Source organism: Apostichopus japonicus, chromosome 10, assembly GCF_037975245.1.
Source record: "Apostichopus japonicus isolate 1M-3 chromosome 10, ASM3797524v1, whole genome shotgun sequence".
In the NCBI taxonomy this organism is placed as follows: domain Eukaryota; kingdom Metazoa; phylum Echinodermata; class Holothuroidea; order Aspidochirotida; family Stichopodidae; genus Apostichopus; species Apostichopus japonicus.
In genome coordinates, this window is record NC_092570.1 from 16,721,684 (window position 1) to 16,740,463 (window position 18,780).

The 18,780-nt window shown below is 36.4% G+C and overlaps 2 protein-coding genes across 2 annotated transcripts in view; one reads left to right on the forward strand and one right to left on the reverse strand.

Moving 5' to 3' along the window:
- Positions 1 to 18,703, reverse strand: part of LOC139975108 (uncharacterized) — a 34,002-nt gene extending 15,299 nt beyond the window's left edge. Inside the window, exons 1-11 of the mRNA XM_071982736.1 lie at positions 18,116 to 18,703; positions 17,166 to 17,229; positions 7,817 to 7,874; positions 7,030 to 7,129; positions 6,233 to 6,415; positions 5,787 to 5,883; positions 4,492 to 4,818; positions 2,978 to 3,457; positions 2,270 to 2,382; positions 1,668 to 1,883; positions 916 to 984 (exon numbers count right to left, since the gene is read on the reverse strand). Of these exons, the coding sequence (XP_071838837.1) occupies positions 916 to 984; positions 1,668 to 1,883; positions 2,270 to 2,382; positions 2,978 to 3,457; positions 4,492 to 4,818; positions 5,787 to 5,883; positions 6,233 to 6,415; positions 7,030 to 7,129; positions 7,817 to 7,874; positions 17,166 to 17,229; positions 18,116 to 18,172 (1,764 nt within the window). The 5' untranslated portion in view covers positions 18,173 to 18,703. The remainder of the gene's footprint in view (positions 1 to 915; positions 985 to 1,667; positions 1,884 to 2,269; positions 2,383 to 2,977; positions 3,458 to 4,491; positions 4,819 to 5,786; positions 5,884 to 6,232; positions 6,416 to 7,029; positions 7,130 to 7,816; positions 7,875 to 17,165; positions 17,230 to 18,115) is intronic.
- LOC139975115 (uncharacterized) lies at positions 9,470 to 17,131 on the forward strand. Its single transcript, XM_071982747.1, has 7 exons — positions 9,470 to 9,698; positions 11,339 to 11,448; positions 11,926 to 12,076; positions 12,925 to 13,106; positions 13,827 to 13,971; positions 14,392 to 14,516; positions 15,039 to 17,131. Exons 1-7 carry the CDS (start codon positions 9,629 to 9,631, stop codon positions 15,291 to 15,293), a joined length of 1,038 nt encoding a protein of 345 aa, XP_071838848.1. The 5' UTR covers positions 9,470 to 9,628; the 3' UTR covers positions 15,294 to 17,131.
- Positions 18,704 to 18,780: the final 77 nt, after the last annotated feature.

Here is an 18,780-nt window from a genome sequence, read left to right on the forward strand (position 1 = left end):
AGGTGCAATCTGTGCAATATAATGGTACAACATACATATTGCATACCCGGTATACCATCATATTAGCAGAGAGTTCCTTTATGAATATGATGGAGTCCGTGCAAAAAGCATTACGTCATCAAAGAATAACAGTTGTATTTATCTGACACTATTCATCTTTGTAGTTTTCAAAAAAGTATACAGTGAATACCAAATCTGTTGAAGAATTCAAGAAAACTAAATATATCTCGTTATTTCATTGGCTTATTCGGTTACTGAGTTAATAAGACACATTTATAACATTATTAATCCTGCAATAACCTCGTTTATTATGTTATTTTTCGAAATATATTACTATAGCCACCATAATTGAATGGATCGCATCTAATTTGCATATCAACAGCCAAACTTACAGTCATCAATAATTAGGCAACTCGTGTTGAAAATATCCTATGCCAGGTCAGCTTTGGGAGTTATTGTTGTGTTTTGGTACAATTTAGCCTACAATGAGATACTAGAAACAATCGATCAATTTCCATAAATTGGTACAACCCGATTACGTAGGCCTGATGAAATCGATACTGCTTGGTGTTAATTTAACACCGACTTTAACACCGAGATTTGAACACCTAGAATTTCAACACCAAAATTTACAACACCAATTTTTTAAACACCCCATTATTCCAAAATATTCTGTCTGGTGTTAATTTAACACTCAATTTAACACCGTAATTTTAACACCGATATTTTAACACCGCAGTTTTTGCAGTGTAATTCAATAAAAAGAGACAGAAAATTATTAAAACATAAAATGTACCATGACCGTTAAATGTACCGGATCGTATCTTATATATGACGTCATTATGTTGAGAGTTCATTTCAATCTATTTTATTGGTTGAAAATTGAGATATTTCTTCATAGTATATCATAATTACCTCGCCATTTATTGAGCCTATGCTGAGTTTAGTGCTGTTCATGAGTCCATCACATAACTCGAGAAAGACCTGATCATGAAAAAAAAAACATAATTACATGGAACGAAATATTCAATCATTGTTTCGTTGAGGGTTTGAAACACTGTAAATGCAGTAGACGTGTTCAAACCCAGTACCTGACCCTGTTTTATTTGAATCGAAATTATATGTTTACACTTTATACTTAAATATTTGAACTTTCGTATATTTCTTTCAGATCTATAGAATTGTAAAGAACCCCCACTGGTTCCAACTTTCACACCAAAGTAAAATTACGTATAAAGTATAAAAAAAAGCCCAAAGAAACAACTGGCTGTTTATTAGCAAATGCAATATATATCATCATCTATGTTTATCGTCTTGAGTTCCCAAACATCCAGTGTTAGATATTGCCGAGCTTTCGAAGTTAAGCGCTAATTAGTAGGAGCAATAATTATGAAACTGTTTTAAGTGAAAGCAGTTGAATGTACTACACTTTGCAAATTCCCCCAAAAATTACATAAAACCACGGTTTTGTGTTGTTGTATATGATAAGTGATTTTATTTTAGGCAATTTTTTTTATCAAAATAACTACGAAATTAAACTGTCTGGCACTATCGTAGCCTTTATTTATTCTTTATTATTATCATTTTTTATTCCATTTTCTGTTATTTTCTCGAAAGCATGGAATTTCTATGATTCAATATGTTGGGGAAAGAACAGTTCTTTACACCTTTGCGTTTTCCTTCGACTTTGATGCACTACCGGATATCATCGATAATGAATTAGAAATTTCTTTTAGTTCTGCTCCGGTCTTCTTTGTCATAAAATCTTTCTCCTGTAACGTCGCAAAAGTATCTTCGAACCTCTCCCGCATAGGAGGCATATCTCCCTTCAGATGCGATGTCTCTTGCTTAGCAGGCATTTCGGTAATAGGTTGTGACGTCACCTGAATATGAGACAAAGAATGAACGGGTACTAATTATTAATGAATGTTTATTTGCTGCGTTTCCCCCTCCATGTTCCGTTCCCTCTGCAAAAGAGACAAGTCTGTTGGACATTATATGATTGGCGAGTACTTTATAAGTAACTTCCATTCTAGAATATTATTCGCCCAGACACTTTGTTTTTCCTCAATGCAATCAATGCAATCAATGTTTTGACTTTTTCTTGTATATATATATATATATATATATATATATATATATATATATATATATATATATATATATATATATATATATATATATATATATATATAGCATATATATATAGCATATATGTATATGCTACATATATATCAGTGCGCCCTTTTATGTGTACCTATATACTTACCATTAACAAGTCATCCATAGGTTTTTCTGGTTTCGGATTTTTAGGATCCTCATGCGGAAGTGGATCAGATTCCCCTGCGGTGTTATATGGAGTAGTAACAACAGTAGAGTAGGCTGCGGGTGGGGGTGAAGGGAGAGGAAATGCAATGTTAGTTATTTGGCCCAGACGTAAATGAATTATTGTAATTTATTACTTAATCTTAGCTGCAATTTATTCTAAACGGTTTTGATTCTCTTCTATAGATTAAACTATAAGTGGAATGGAAATGTTATTTTGAAATGCCGCAGAACAACCTTTAACTGTGTGATAGGATGGTAGGGTGCAGACAGCCAGCCTGGTTAGGACTCCACCACCCCTCCCCCCTCCCACACCAATTATAGGTCTATATTGGGTGGCATTGGCAGTCGAATTTTACATGGTTGTAACTTTTCAGCCTGACGGGCTAATTCAATGTGTTTATTCCAATAGTTTTTGTATATCCTCGAAAATATTTCAAGCATTATGGAGTATGGAGATATCGCATTTTATCTCCTAGCAATCTTTTTGCTACTTCAAAGGATCCAGCTGAATGATCCAGTAACGCCATGTATAAGTTCATCCCGGTTAGAAAGTGGGATGGGCGGAGTTGACTTTACGGTAGGTTGTACTGGACATGTACTAGTTAGCAGACTTAAGACCCAAATTCATCCATAAATCGCAGCAACTCACCGTATGTACTCGTAGCGTCAAATTGATGATGCTGTAATACAGTATTCATCAATTGAGCCGATTGATCTTCTGTCGTCATATCTTGTCCAGATCGTGACGTCATATATAGTCCATCTGGTGACGTTATGTCTAGTCCATCTGGTGTAGCTATTGTTTGTTTATCTTGTGACGTCATTTCCTTTTCATCCAGTGACGTCATTTCTCCTTCATCTGGTACCGTCAGTGTATTCATCACGTTTGTATCTGCCTCCGTGTGTCCTGTTGGCTCATACGTAACCGTGGACCGACCCAATTGGTCAGAGGATAACTGAATATGTGCAGTTGATGTATTCCAATAGAATCCATAAGTCTCTGTGTAGTCGTCACAAAGCAAATCTAAACACGTGATATCTGGTATGTCATACTTATTACAGTCACAGTCGTCAGGCGGAAACAAACCAGAAACAAGTCTGCAAGGTTGCACGCCACTATCTGTTACTCCTGTGAAGGGCAGAGATACAGAACAGTTGGTATGAAGGTATAACATACGCCCATTATAATAGCCCCATTGACTTACACACTAAATCACAAAGGTAATGTGGTCTCTAAGTCTAGCTAGAAGTTTTCACTTGCTAAACGCTACCCATCACTGGATAGCTGACAAGTTAGCCTTTCATGGCACCATCAAGTTTCCGTATCATGGCTATGCACAGACGGAACAGACTTAAAAAAAACTGCAGAATCTTGATTACTTTTGTTTCTACAGAAGAAGGTAATATTATTACGAAAAGTTGCATTTTTTCATAAAATTTTAATGACAGAGAAATTTGACACCAATAACAACTATCACAAGAGTATCGCATTTGAAGAACAATTCAACACAACGGTTAGAATAGAAAAGTGTTTGAAAATATATAACTGAATAGTTTTTGAAGAATTACTGAGAGCATGACATCACTGATCACCTATTATGAAAGATTTCCTCGAGTAAGGGAGGATTTAGCCAGTCATAATAAGTTTACATTTAATCAAACATATCTCCGGTTAGGGACAGGATATTGAGTTGGGGGGGGGGGGGTGTGGGGGGAGGGGGTTCAACCTAACAGTGTAGACATCTTTCTGAATAAAGTATAAGTGTTAAATAGCCTTTTACCAACGGAATATCTCTTTAAAGGGAGTGAAGACTCGCGCACAAAGAAACGTCTGCTACCGGTAATCTGACCTAGTTTCGAATGAGGTGTAACAGAAGTGCTAGACACCACCATCGATCCCAGAAAATACACACAAAGCTTGCTACCGTCGGTAATTAGACACTAGTGTACAGTCAATACATGCAGCTACAAGGTATCACGTTTTATTACTGTCTGCATTTTGTAGCGACAAGAAAAAAAACTTCACTTGCAAACAACGGAACAGTTAACTTTTTTTCAGAGGGCGGCACGCGGTTTTGGGGCGCGTCTTCAATGCCTTTAACATGTCGTTCAATTCAACTAATGAAAGGATACCCTCGTCTTTTAAAAAAAAAAAAAACTTACTCGTGCTACACTGTAAGCCAACGTCCTCCACATGATAACACAACTTCCCCTTTGTCGTCGTCTCGAAATTCACGCACTCCCGCAACTTATCACGGCCTGTACAATTTATGCCTATGACGTGTATGGGTAAGTCATCGGTCCATCCGTATTCATCAGACGAGTCGACGATACTTTCAAAGTCGAAGCCTAGCTCACGACACGCTACCACGGCTTCGGTTTCGGTAAACTCTTCGTCACAAATTGATCCCCATTCTTGATCGTGTAAAATTTCCAAGCGACCTTCATACATTGTCGGCCCATTCGCAAGACGAATGCTGGGTGGTGCACCTAAAGGGGAAAAAAGGGTGCAAGGGTTTGATTGTCGAGGATAAAGGGAGGTTAAATTTTTAATAGATCATCAGTATCAAAAGTAAGTTCTTTGAGGTTCTGATCCTTCAAATTGAGGGTTATTTAAAACAAAAGATAATTAATTGTCTTAGTGTGATGGGTAACTAAGGCCTAGTTTTGCGGGGACTTTAAAAATGAGTGTTTTGAAATTTGGATGAATGACTATTATTAGGACTTTGTAGCATACTTTGAGGACAATATACCGTTGACATTTTGTCTGTTTGGACTGGTGCATTCAGAGCATCATCAGTTTGGAGTTAAATCTAAAACCAGCTAGAAATTCGCGTTGATCAGGTAAACTGCGCATGCGAAATCTCAATTTAGGATTTGTGTTGACCTGAGCCGTTTTATCGTTAAGAACCTCTAAGAATGGGAATTATCGATTGTGTTGTTTGTGAAAATGTCTCTGATCTGCAAATTAAATGTGTAGACCACATCTCGACCCCGCCGCCCAATCCCTTCAGACCCACGTTTTCTACGTCAAGAGTGGAAAGAAGAAGAAGAAGATAAAATATAAAAAAATATTAATGATGATGATGATGATGATGATGATGATGATGATGATGATGATGATGATGATGATGATGATGATGATGATGATGATGATGATGATGATGATGATGACGACGACGACGACGATGATGATGATGATGATGATGAGGAGGAGGAGGAGGAGGAGGAGGAGGAGGAGGATGATGATGATGATGATGATGATGATGATGATGATGATGATGATGATGATGATGATGATGATGATGATGATGATGATGATGATGATGATGATGATGATGATGATGATGATGATGATGATGATGATGATGATGATGATGATGATGATGATGATGATAATAATATTATTATTATTAATAATAATAATAATAATAATAATAATAATAATAAAAACTTACCGTAAAAACCTTTGATTTGTACGCCGTCGATTTTCACACATCCGACTTCATTTAGCTCCAATTCCAAGCGTATGATGTTGGAGGGAAAATTCAAAGCCTGTTTTTTTTTCAAAAAGGGACACTTGTAATTTATGGAAAGAGTATACTTTTCTAGTTCTTTTAACAAATTGGTATAGTGCATATGCCCCTGTGCTATCCACCCTCTCTGTCCCCGCCGCCTCTTATCAATGATATATATTACGTAGTCAAATTTAAACCGCAATTGGGTTTTACATGAGATGAATATAGAACAGTCTGATTTATCCAAAAACTGGCACGTCCTAACCTCGCCCTTGCCTACTTTCCCATATCCTTCTGTCTTTTCTGTCAAAAATAACACAAATAACACGGTAAAACCGACTTCTTTTGTTGTAACTTTTATGTAAAAGGTTTAAGGATATATATACCTTTATCGGAGGTGAAAAAATTCGGCTGCAAATTTCTGGATTATTTTGATAATCTCTTCGGCTCCAAACTTGGACGAAATCGACAGAGTCTGGATTAAACACAGAAATACTCATAACGGAGTCCTTACTGGTGAGCTCATATATGTCTATGTGGTCGATGTAAATCCTATGTCTGTAAAATAGCTGAAATTAGAAACGTAATTAGTTAGGCCTTACCTTCGGGGATATGAGGGCGAGGGTGGTGAGGGGTGAGGGGGGGGGGGGTGGGAGTTGGAGGGAGAACATGGGACATTAGGGACAGAGGGAATGAGGACGTGTGTGGAAGTGGAGACGTTTTAGGAAATGGGTTGATATGTGGCAAAGTGGGTGAGCGGGAAGCAGAGATGCGTTTGGAAGTGGGTCATTCGTGGGAACGGGAAAGTGGGGACGTGTCGGGGAGTGGGGACGTATAGACGCGTGGAACGTGTGAGAAAGTGGATGGAGAGAGGGGTGGGGAGCGAGGAATTGCGAGAGTGGGTAATATGGGTATATAGGGGTGAATATATATGGTTACTGTTTGTACATGGGTTGCAATGGAACAATGGACCATTAATCAGGTGCTATAAGAATGAAAGTTATCCCCTATGACCGTGTTACTATATATTCTCATAACGTAAGCTAAATGTTTAAAAAAAGAAATTAGCTGACCATTAATTAGCAATACTATAAAGAAAACAAAGAAGCAAAACATAACAGTTTACACTTGAGACTGTTGAAATATCGAGGAGCTGGGATGTATGTATAATTTGATGTCCTACCGATACTTCATGGACCTGGTAATCATCACACGGTAACTCCGTTGATGAATCAGAACATGGAAATGATGCTGGCGGCCCGACCATCCGCATACTGTCAAAACTGAATACAACAAAGTCACAATATATGACTTTGATTTTCAATATTGTAGTAAAACTCTAAAATCTCAAGTTTTAATATGGAGACATTGGTAATTCGAAAGTGGGTCAATAGTGGTGAGTGAAGGGGGCGGGGCGAGGGGTGAGATACTTAAGATCCAGTACCCAGGGACAATGATGTGTTCCCATGGAAATATGGGATGACATATAATATATTCCGATTCCATGGTATTTTAGGAAGTAAGGAAAAAAACAAAAATTCCTTTTGTCAAAAGAGAGATGAATTATTCCTATTAATGACGGGAGCCTTTTCTATGAACGTTTTGATTATATTTACTTGGTTTTCCGGTGCTGAGTTTCATCAACATCATTTTTAAGAGCTTATTCGATACTAAAATTTCATAACAATGTTGATCACTTTGTTTACCGAGTCAATTTTTACTTCAAATAAATGAATAAAAGAAAAAGAGAGTAAAATCGGAATTTACTAAACGATATTAATATTACTGTGAAAAATTGTTTGGGCGAGGAACTTGTGATGGTCGAAATAATTCGTTACTCTGAAGTTAACGTTTATTTGAAAGGGAAAAAAACAAAAGCGTCATCGGTGTTGTTTTTTTCTTTGTTCAATTGATTACATTTGTTTTTCATTTGATGAGAAGCTTACAATAAAAGTCTTTCGTTCACCTACCTTACTTTAGAAGGAAGTTGGTTTTCTAGAAATATTGCCTCCGCCCAAAAGCATACCCCTGAAAACAAAGATACACAACCAAGAACATATATACCATTATATACGCCGAGAATAACCGAATCCGACTTGAACAAAATATGCAAATTTCACTAAAAAACAGGCGGGGGAGGGGGGGGGGGGTTAGTGAGAGTAATATCAATTAAAGAAGGCGGAAAGAGAACAATCATCATTATTGTGTTATTGTTCCGATGCCTAACAACTTCCCGAAACAGTTTTGAAAAGGTTGCTTTTCATTTGGGAGATATCCATGCATGGTTTAAATGTCATTTCAGAGACCAGGTTATCTATTTTCATTGTATAATGTGTAGATAGTACACCACTTTGCGGTGATCTTTCTTATGACCCTTTGCCATAAGAAACTAATATGAAGATGTGGTTTTAACCTTAAGACAGGGGGCTCAACCATGTTTACTCCACCATAAAATCCCCCTCCCCCCTTCCCCCCTTCCCACCCCTTCCGTGCACCCCACATTGGCAGACAGAATATCATACGAAATCTATCGAATATATATAATACCGTAAGTGCGGTAAACAACATAAACAGAGGGAAAATCTTGCACATTGTTTCGAAAAAGTTGATATATATAGCACCGTTTTGCATCTAAGCAACCTAAATTTTACGACAATTTCTCAAAGGGGAGAGGCCGTGCACACATCTCTTGGACAACATAGAATTCCACCAATCCCCCCCCCAACCCACCCTCCCCCGGCCCCTTGGTAGTTGCGCCGTTAAGCCACCGGAATTAGTCTTATTTGTTCCTTTATATATTTTAAGTGCTTCATTGTGTGTATAATGGTATCGTGAATTGTCATATATAGATTACAGCCTTTTAAAACGAGGCTTACTTCGCAGAGGTGTTTGGTCTTTCCTGAATGTTTCTTACAAATCAATATAGATTTTTATTGTATGATAGAAAACCCACATTTCTTAAGTTATATAGATTTGACAATATTTATTGGTCAGCTTGTCGCAAAGTAGGTTAAGCGTGATGGAATAAAAAAACACAGTTCTACTCAGGAAAGTGAAATGTTTAAAGGTTGCATATATTGAACATTAACTATGGACTTAACTTTTTTTTCATGTTTTCCTGGTGAGTGATTTTGGACAAAAATAGCAGATTTTTTTGTACATTTTTTCTCCTTTAAATGAATGTCGAATTTTATAGCAAAAGGTTGTGATAATTTCAAAACCAAATACAACTTGAATCACTATGCATATATATATATGCATATGCACACCAGCCCATCCACCCACCCACCCACACGCATATATATATAGGCCTATATATATATATATATAGGCCTATATATATATAGGCCTATATATAGGCCTATATATATAGGCCTATATATATAGGCCTATATATATATAGGCCTATATTTATATATATATATATATCATATCATATACTTCGTGTATACAGCGTATATTTTTGGTTTACTATGCCTTAAGAGTGTACATATACACGCTAAGAACTGTTGGGCAAATTTAGTTGGGTAATAATTTTTTGGGCAAAAATTGCCCAACTCCTGAGAGTCAATTACTATGTTTGTAAGCAAAATGTTGCTCCATGCACTTACCAAAGGGTTTGTGCCAAATAGTTGAGCACAAAGAGTGTTGCGTGCAACAAATTCGTTTGGCCTTCATTGTTCTGCACTGCAATCGCGCCATACCGTACCTGTGCGCAGTCTCAAGCTCCGAAAAGCGAACGGTGATTTGTCGTAATACTTGCTCTATGGCCGTAATTCATCATGTCGGAGCCTGAAGTCAAATCAATTCTGACCAGATGGGGAATGGATGAGCTAATAGAGACTTTTGAAGGTAGTTACTTGTAATTTCCTTCGCCAAAACCGTAAAACTATGCATGTGCGGCATACACGATTTTAACTTCCGTCCGTTGGCCTAACGCGAGGCTAGGTCGCCGTTACTATTTGTTGTAGGCATATACGTTAGCCTAGAAGTAGTAACAGTAACGTTTTAAATTTTAGCTTAGCAAGTAGGTATTATTAGTGTTAAGATGTAATGTGAAGTCTTATGTTATGAATATGATAATGGGCTAGGCTAGTACACAGAAACTGTGGTCACGCTCCACCGAAAGTATGCACCAAGGGCCTAGTCTTGGCCAGACATTTCGTACTCATTCTTTGTGATAGTGATGATTTGGTGAGCCTAACACCATGATTAGCCTAGGCCTAGTTACAGAGTTTTTACCAGTTGAAATGTTGCTTAGGCCTAGGTTGCAATTGAGACCTGTAATAGGCTAGCTATGCTGGATTACTGGAGGTCCAACATAGGACCAGGCCTTAGCCCAGCCTACCGCAAGTATGCTATATCACCACTCAGTTATGGTTTAGTTATTTTCCTCTAGTCTTATTGGGAAGTTGCTGCCACTGGGGGAGGGGGTGTCCCATGCATGACCACTTTGTAAAGCTCAAGCCTGTATAACATTTGACCTAGGCCGACATTGTGTGAATGAAAAGGACAATTACCCGTTCTTCGAGTTCTTTAAGGAAAATCTGTAAGTTTAAGAATAAATCATGTACTTATTTGAAAACCGTTAAGTATTGTGAGTTGCTACAGTATTTCAATTCCCAATCCGTTTTCATCCTGTATGGCCTAGTCTGTTCCTCGATTTGATGTAAACATTTCTTTATTAAACTATCTAATTAGCAGCACAAATATAGTGTTTAGATTACATTGATAAATTGGCAAAATCAGTCAAAATCCAAACCTACTATGTACAGCAGTTTCGCTGTTGTACATCTAGCCTCAAAAGCGCAGCGCACAATAGGTATAGTGTAATCAAATAGAACTTGCATATTAAACTGAGACTGCTCTGTTTCATTGTTATGAATCTGCTGTGCGGCAAATAGTAACACGTACAATACTACAATAGCTGTAGGTTGGTTACGCGCAAAGTATGTTGGCGATTGTAGGCCTATGTAGGCTAACTATATGAACCGATGCATTATGAAAGTTTGTTATTGTAGTTTGCATGACTATCATGATAATAAGATTGGTTTTTGGAAAATTATAAGAAACTATTAAAAGTAGAATTTTGAATTTTCTATCAGGAATAGGCCTCTACGGTAGAGATTTGCCCACACCAAGTAGATATAAAGCGCCGGGCGGGATTTTTTAATTATTGCCAGGCGGAAATTCCTAGGGCTGGGTGGAACCGCCCGACAGGGGCACATCTCTGGAAGAAAAATGGACAGCTGACAAGTTTGCTTGTTTTGATTTTTTATTCAGGAGTTGGCTTGTGCTATGTTAGTATTTACAGGAATGGTGGTCTATGTTTTCTTTAATTTGCATTCAGTTGGTCTTTTAAAGCCACCTAGGTTACCAATTTCAAACATTGGTCAGTAGTTTTCTCAAATTGTTTTCATCACATTATTCACATAAATATGAATAGGTTTTAAAGTAATAATGTTTTCTTTCTTGTTTGTTGTTTCTTTCAGACAATGAGATCGACCTTGAATCATTCAAACTTCTTGATGAAACTTCACTGAAAGAGCTGATTCCAAAAGTTGGGCTCCGTGTCAAGTTTGCCTACAGATTGAAAAGCTATGTTAGTATTATGACCACTGTTTCTGCATACTTTACTTTACTACTTATAGTTACTATCATGTTATTAGTATGCTTCAAGTGTCTGGCTACATTACAAGAGGCAAGTGTAGAAGCTCTTCTTGGTCATTTAAAATACATACATGGCATTCATTCCGGAACTGGAACAAAACTAGTGTGAGGGGGCTAATGGATGTGTGTGGATGGGGGGGGGGGGTATTATCTACTTATAAGCCAGAGTGACACTATCTGTTGGTGCATATTGTACCCCCTGTGCTGGATTTGCCACAGGAAATATCCAAATAGACTCAAATTTTGCACCAAATGTGGGCATACTTACAAAACATCAAGTAATATTTGATAACCAGTGTCAAGTAAAAAGGGAATTATTGTAGTAAACACATTATTGCAGATATGTTTAACTTTTTGAAGGGATTGGGATATAAGTTAATTGTGAAATTGGTGGTATTTCATTTCGCAGGAGGCATTTTACACTAAAGGCACCAGTGGGAGACCAGCGAGCGGTTGGTTGGAAGAGCATCTTAAATACAGTAGAAAACGAGTGAAGAAATACAGCACAACTGAAGAAGCAACATCACCAGAAGGCAAGCATGATAATGATGAAGACACTGGTGAGTGTGAAACACTTGAGTAACTTAGTCAACACTGAATTGAAGGGCCCCTCACCAGTGAAAGGTAGGGGTGGGGGGAATAAAGAAAGAACCTTGATAAGAAAGCATTATTGTATTGCAAACTTGGGATGTTCCATAGGTTTATGAAAGGTTTTGATCCCCTTGGGTTATAGGAGCTGTTAGGGAGTGTAGAGAATGAGAAAATTCACCCGCACTAGGCAGTTGAACAATTTCTAAATGTTTTTTTTTATTCTCTTGGTAGATGGAAGGGGGTCCCAATTGGCTGGTCAATTTTTAGTGAACATGTTGGTATGTAAGGAAAGATTCATTGTGCTGCAAGAATAATGTTTCACACTAACACAGTTTTTAATCCTGATGTTGATGTGAATGGGGGGGGGGAGGGGTTCAAGGTGGACTTGGGGATTTGAATCTTGGCACTCCATTAATATCTGGAAAAAGCCTGGATGGATGAGCAAATAGGAGTAACCTGGTAGTGGGGTGTTAATATAAGAAAAATTTGTGAATTGAATTTCACTACATTCAGATCACATTGCTGTCTTCAAAAAGTAGTGTTACAATAAGAAATGCTTTCCTCAACCAATAGTATCTGTCTATTTCGGTGCTAACATTAAGTTTCATCACAACTTAGTTTTATGGTTTCAATGTAAAGAGAAGCATATGCATTCATAGTGGCTTATGTGTGTGTGCGTGTATGCGTGTGTGTATGCATGTGTGTATGTGCTCAAGACTAGAAGCTTAGTCAGATCTCATATTTAGTTGTAGGTGGACCATAGAACCCTATTATTACCTAATTAAAACCGCTATGCATTTTTGCATTCTGATTTCAGATGATTCTGTGTCTGAGGAGGACACCCAAAAGATGAAGACGTGGCTTCAACATAATGAGCAGCCACGTGCTACTATGGAAGAGTACATGCTAAAGACAGCAAAGAGAAGACAGATGCTGATCAAATCAAAAGGCTTCAAAGAAGCTCTTGTGGAGTATCCAAAGATACTACTTCCAGGCATGGTAAGTATTGAAAAGTCAGCATATTGTAAATGCTACTAGGATGAATGGGTTTGTTCATTAATTTCTACCTCTGCAGCTTATCTTTTGTGATGTTTTATGGAAGTAGCTGTTTTCTAAGTCACAGCTGTTGAGAATGGGAGGGTTCTTATGTCTAAATGACAGTGCTCTTGAATTAATTGTGCTTGGAGCATAGAAAGAATGCAACTTTAACATAACTTTTAAGAATATTGTGCTGAACAGTGATTGACTCAGAACATTCCTTGATAATAGCTGTTTGACCAATTTTGTAAGGATTGTAGATGTTTCCAACATCTTGGAGCATTGATGACCTGATACCAGGTTTGTGCTATTAATTCACAAATGGTAATGGTTGAGTTTGGAAGACAAATATATGTCTTATTGTAATACTTTACATTTTGGCTGCCCTTGCAAATTCATTCAGGCTTCATGCACATCATTACAGGGGTGGTAAATGAAGGATTAGATATAGGCCTACAGATATATGCAGTGTGACAAGCTGAAATAAGACTAACCGGTATTCTCCAAAAAGATGAATACACAGTTTTGCTGAGTCAAAGCTGAAAGATTAAATGCACCAGTTTTGTGTGATTGACATTGCACTAACCTCAGCATTACGTCAGTGCAATCAGTGATTTACCAAATTATTTCCCATTCCATTCCATTAGTTTTCTTTACTCTCCCATCTTAATGTATATACAGATTGAACAAGATTTCCAAGTACTTCAACCAGAATCAGCAGAAAAATTGTATGAGAAGTGGCCAGCTGTCTGCAAGGTCATTTTATCATATACGGAAAAGAACTTTCCAGGATGGATGAAAGAACTTCCTTGGGACTGCACGCTTTGTAAGTTGGATTAAGCATCACAAACCAGTAAAAAAGTTTTGTGTAATGTTACCAAAGGAGAAAAATTTAGACAAACAGCTTTTGACTAATAGTATGAAGTATGTGTGTGTTTGTGTGTGAAAAGAAGGATGTAATTGTCTATATTACCAATTGTAAAACCTTGGTAAATTCAAGGTTCATATGACACACACAGGAGACACACACATTGAGCAATTCCCTTAATCAACTGCCTTTGACTTATGTTTTAGCATATATTTTTTACCCCTAAAAATTTGGGCATCCCATCCCTGCAGTGAAATGGAAATGGCAACCCATGATTAAGGGCAGTGCACTCACGAGGGGTTTATGCAACTATTTATAAAACCCTGCAAGTTCGTATAACAGTCTATATGTACATTTTTATTTTCTGCGTTTTGACAGTGACAGAAGAGGAACTTGGATTTTTTGCTCTGCCATATGTATTTCAGAGTCGGCACAAGAGAAAGAAGGGCAGAGGATCTATGTCAGTTTCTGCCGGTGTAAAGGCATTCATAGACATCCGATCTGTAAGTATTGAATATTCATTCAGTTCATAGATGATGTAGGCTGGATATTTATGCAAATCTGCTGGCACCCTATGACCATGTGAAGCTACACTTGTGATATGCCACAAAATGCTGTTAAACCAAGATTTATCACAATATTTGTAGCATTATTTGTTATTACACAGTTAGTAGATATTGATACTTCAAGGTCAGCATCACAAGCTTTTTCATATCTTTGATGGTATCATCGGTCAACAGGGGATATCATGAATTTTGGTGTCACAAAATGTTTAGTATTGTCAATGTTTTTCATTACAGTGATGTCTACTCAGTTGCCAATATCAGTAAGCCATTTGTCTGATATGCATTCATTTATGCTAATAACAAAACTTTATTATGGTTATCGTGAAATAAATTATTGGCCTACACTTTTTCCATCCTTATATCTGCCATTAGTCTGTTGTCTGTCTGTCTGTTGGTCAGCTGTGTCTCTCTTTCAGTCAGCATTTATGTGAATGATTTATACATCCTTTATAATTACAGAACGTGACAAACATCAAGTCCTTTTGTGGAGATATAGATGAAACGGTACATCCACAGCAATTTACTGTAGTTCTTTGGGACTTAAAGCAGAAGTCTCGTCAATTTTTTGTGCTGATTGAGAGAAAGGCTCTACCTGCAACCTCACTGTTGAAAGCCATTGACACATGCTTCAAGATGCACTTTGTGTTCGATATTGAGTATCAGCCTGACTGTGAGGCATCATGGCAATTTCTGCAAAGCATTATTATGAGTTGAACACAGCTATCACAAAGGAAATAAGCTCTGTGAAGGCTTTCCGTGCCTATTACAACTCAATGTAAAGTATTATACCACCAGCTGCTATACGTGTAACTGCCTGCATTGATAACCCTGTTCTACTGTGTTGGTTTGTAACTTTTCTGTTGTAAGTTCTATAATGGACTTTGTTTGCTGTAATGATTAAGTTCGCTTTTCATGAATATTATGTGTTAGTTTATCACTTTCATTCAACATGACTTGACTAGTTTGATGGTTAAGATTGAATTGTTTACCTGAATAGTATTATTAATATAACAGTTGATTATGATTGAATAGCTTGATTGTGATATTATGTATCATTGTTTATGACTGATTGGTTTGGTTACCATTGCCATGTTGGTACTGATTTATTATGTAAGCTACATGACTGACTAGTTTGACATCACAAATAGTATGATAGTTAATTACAATTAATTAGCTTGATCGACAGTCAGCATAAAGATATTTCATGGGTTATACATTGTAAGTTTGATCAACATAACATGTAATTACCATATAATGATTTATTAGTTCAACTACATGAATGATTCAAGTCTCTGACCATCAGGAATATGGTGGGTTTTGTTGGTCAACATTGTTGTTTAATTGATTGGTTTCTTCATTAGTATCGTGTGAAATCATATTGTTGTTGGGTTTTTTGAAGTCCTCAGATAGAGTGGTATTGATAAACCTGTTATTTTGATGAATTCTTTATTTAGGCATAGATACTTAATATGAGGTATGAAGTATATCATAAGTTGACATCAGCAGAGGCTATAAAAACTTAGGTACTCTGCCTGCACATGCAGGGATTGCAAAGTCAAGAAGCATTTGGATATATATAGCTCAATTTCAAAAGCCGTACATGTATTGTGTTCCAGGCCCTGAGATTTTCCTGACCTGACATACAATGAAAACTTAATTGTTAGATATGTTTGTTAAAACTGTCACTTAACATCTACCACCTCCTGAAAAACAAACAGTTATAATAATAACAACAACAACGATATTAGGGTTTATATTACATTTTTCAATTAAATAGAGTAGTGAAAAGGATGACCCCACTATGAAAAGGAATTTCATTAACATCATCAAACTCTTGCCATGTTAGTCAAAGATTTCAGGCCTGGTTTACTTGCAAACTCTACAAAATTTACAGGCTACATTTTACAGTGAATGATAACAATTTTTAAATTTTTGGTATCACATTTTTGCTTGTTCAGTTTAAACCCAAGTGATAAATTCTTTTGGGGAATATTTATGTATTCATATTATATATGTGCAGATACACTTAAAACTTATATCACAAGATAAAAAACAAAAGAATAAGTAACTGCAAGAGAAATTGTATAAATTGCAAAATGTTGCTTAAGAGAAAGTGAAAAATAAAGCGGTTTGCGAATCAGAAACTTACTTTGGTCCATTCTGTGATTTGATTTGCATGTTTGTAATTGCTGTATAATCTAAAAATCAACTGTAGCAAAAAGTGACCAACATTGGAGAATATAATAGTGCTAGAAATTGGGGAAACATAGCACGTAAGAATTATTAGCACTTTTTGCTGAACTGTGTTTAGCACAGGTTTTTCCTAAACTTTTTGGTAAAAATTTTCATAAATATTGGGTAAATGTGACATTGCCCATAGTTTAGCAACTCAAGTTTTGCCCAATTTTTAAGAAAAATGTTACCCAAAAGTTTAGGAAAAACCTGTGCTAAACACAGTTAAGCAAAAAATGCTAAAAAAGTTTCACGTGCTATGTTTCCCCAATTTCTAGTAATTATATTCTTCAATGTTGGGCAATTTTTGCTACATCGTTCTTAGCGTGTATGTAATGGTAATGTTTTACTTACGTCCAGGGTAATTTAGTATATGTCCACTAGAATCTCCAGGCCAATATCCATAAACAAGTGAAACCTTCAACAGTTTTTAATAAAGAAAAAGTATTATTTATATTCAACTTTGTTATTTGAAATGTTAAAGTGACCTATGATATGCAAATTAGAATAAACTATTATCTGTCTTCATAAAGTTCAGGGGATTGAAAATCCTATAAAACAGACAGGATTAATATTAATCATTGTAAGTAAATTACAATAATTTCATTCATTATCCCTAACTGTATAATACCGAATAACAATGACAAAGAGTTGGACTTTTCAATATTCATTCATTTATGATGATAAAACGATAAATATATATATAACTAGTTGACTATATAGGTTAAGTTTCAGTTTAATAAATAACAGAGAATATTCGTTACCACTGCAGAGTCACTCCATATTAACGGGTACCTCTCCATTTGCAATACTTGCGTAGGTTAGAATGTTAAAATAATTTGACCTTTTACAAAGGTTACCCCCCACCCCAACACACACACAATACATAACATAAAATAAAATAAACAGATAATATCATCATTGTACGTATTGAACTTTCTTTGAACAAAAATCTTACTGTTAAATACCAAAATTGTACATTTGCCTTAATTTACATTGAACCAGGTCCCCCTATATAGTCAAAGGAGCCTCAAGGGTTGGTTCTGAAATTTTGAGCCAACAGATGATAAGTGCCGGTCATGTTTTGCATTAACAATAAAACATGTTTTTTTTTTCTTTTAAATGATTTCGGGATAATTCTCTTTGGCGTAAATTCGTTTTGTATTACTCAGATATTTTGAGGCCAAGGTATTATGTGCCTATATAATAACATTATTGATACAGGGTCTGAGAATACATACTATAAACACTAAATGTATAAGAAAATAGTAAATCATTTGACAAGAAATATGAAAAGAGTTTACCAGAACAGAAATGTTGAAAAGTTCTCGAAATATCCACGATATTCCTTGGACTGCCATCTTGAAACATTTGATGCCATCTAGGTGTTCAGTCGATCGGAGTAATAACTAAATGCTTATTGAAACGACGACCAAACGATTTTACTTAGTAGTGCAAATATTGAACTATCGATCCGCAGTAAGTGGCATTTATTCAACAAATCAGTGTTCTACTTCAAGGAACAATGACACTTAGTTTAATGAAATCCTTACAGGTTTTCACAAAAAAAGCACTTAAAGGAGTTTATTAAGCTTCTAAAAGTGATTACGACCAACCAACTTTATATCAAACGTATTGACGACATAGCTTTTAATTAAATACGGCTATGTGTTGAAATATAATAGCAAGCCATTTTGTGTTGACACATTATTTGGTTTTTTTATTTTGCTTTTGATTTTGTGGGTAATCATGTTTCCTTCACGTTTCATTATTTTGATTAATTTTATCTTTTAAGCCAAGCACTTTTCCAGACAAAGTTATTCTTCTCTTTATATTCCCCAACCACAGTTAATTAAAGAACTGATATACATTGGCGTAGGAGGCGGGGGGGGGGGGCTGCAGCCCCCCCTCTCAATCAAATAATTTTTGCGAAAATTCGGGCAATATGCTGAGAATTTTTCGGGCACCT

What these genes read in the sequence shown, in the direction of transcription:
- LOC139975115 (XM_071982747.1), top strand. Translation starts at nt 9,629, where the DNA reads ATGTCGGAGCCTGAAGTCAAATCAATTCTGACCAGATGGGGAATGGAT. An exon ending in CCTACAGATTGAAAAGCTAT is followed by an intron (nt 11,449 to 11,925) that starts GTTAGTATTATG and finishes TTCATTTCGCAG; the next exon opens with GAGGCATTTTACACTAAAGG. An exon ending in TCCTTGGGACTGCACGCTTT is followed by an intron (nt 13,972 to 14,391) that starts GTAAGTTGGATT and finishes GCGTTTTGACAG; the next exon opens with TGACAGAAGAGGAACTTGGA.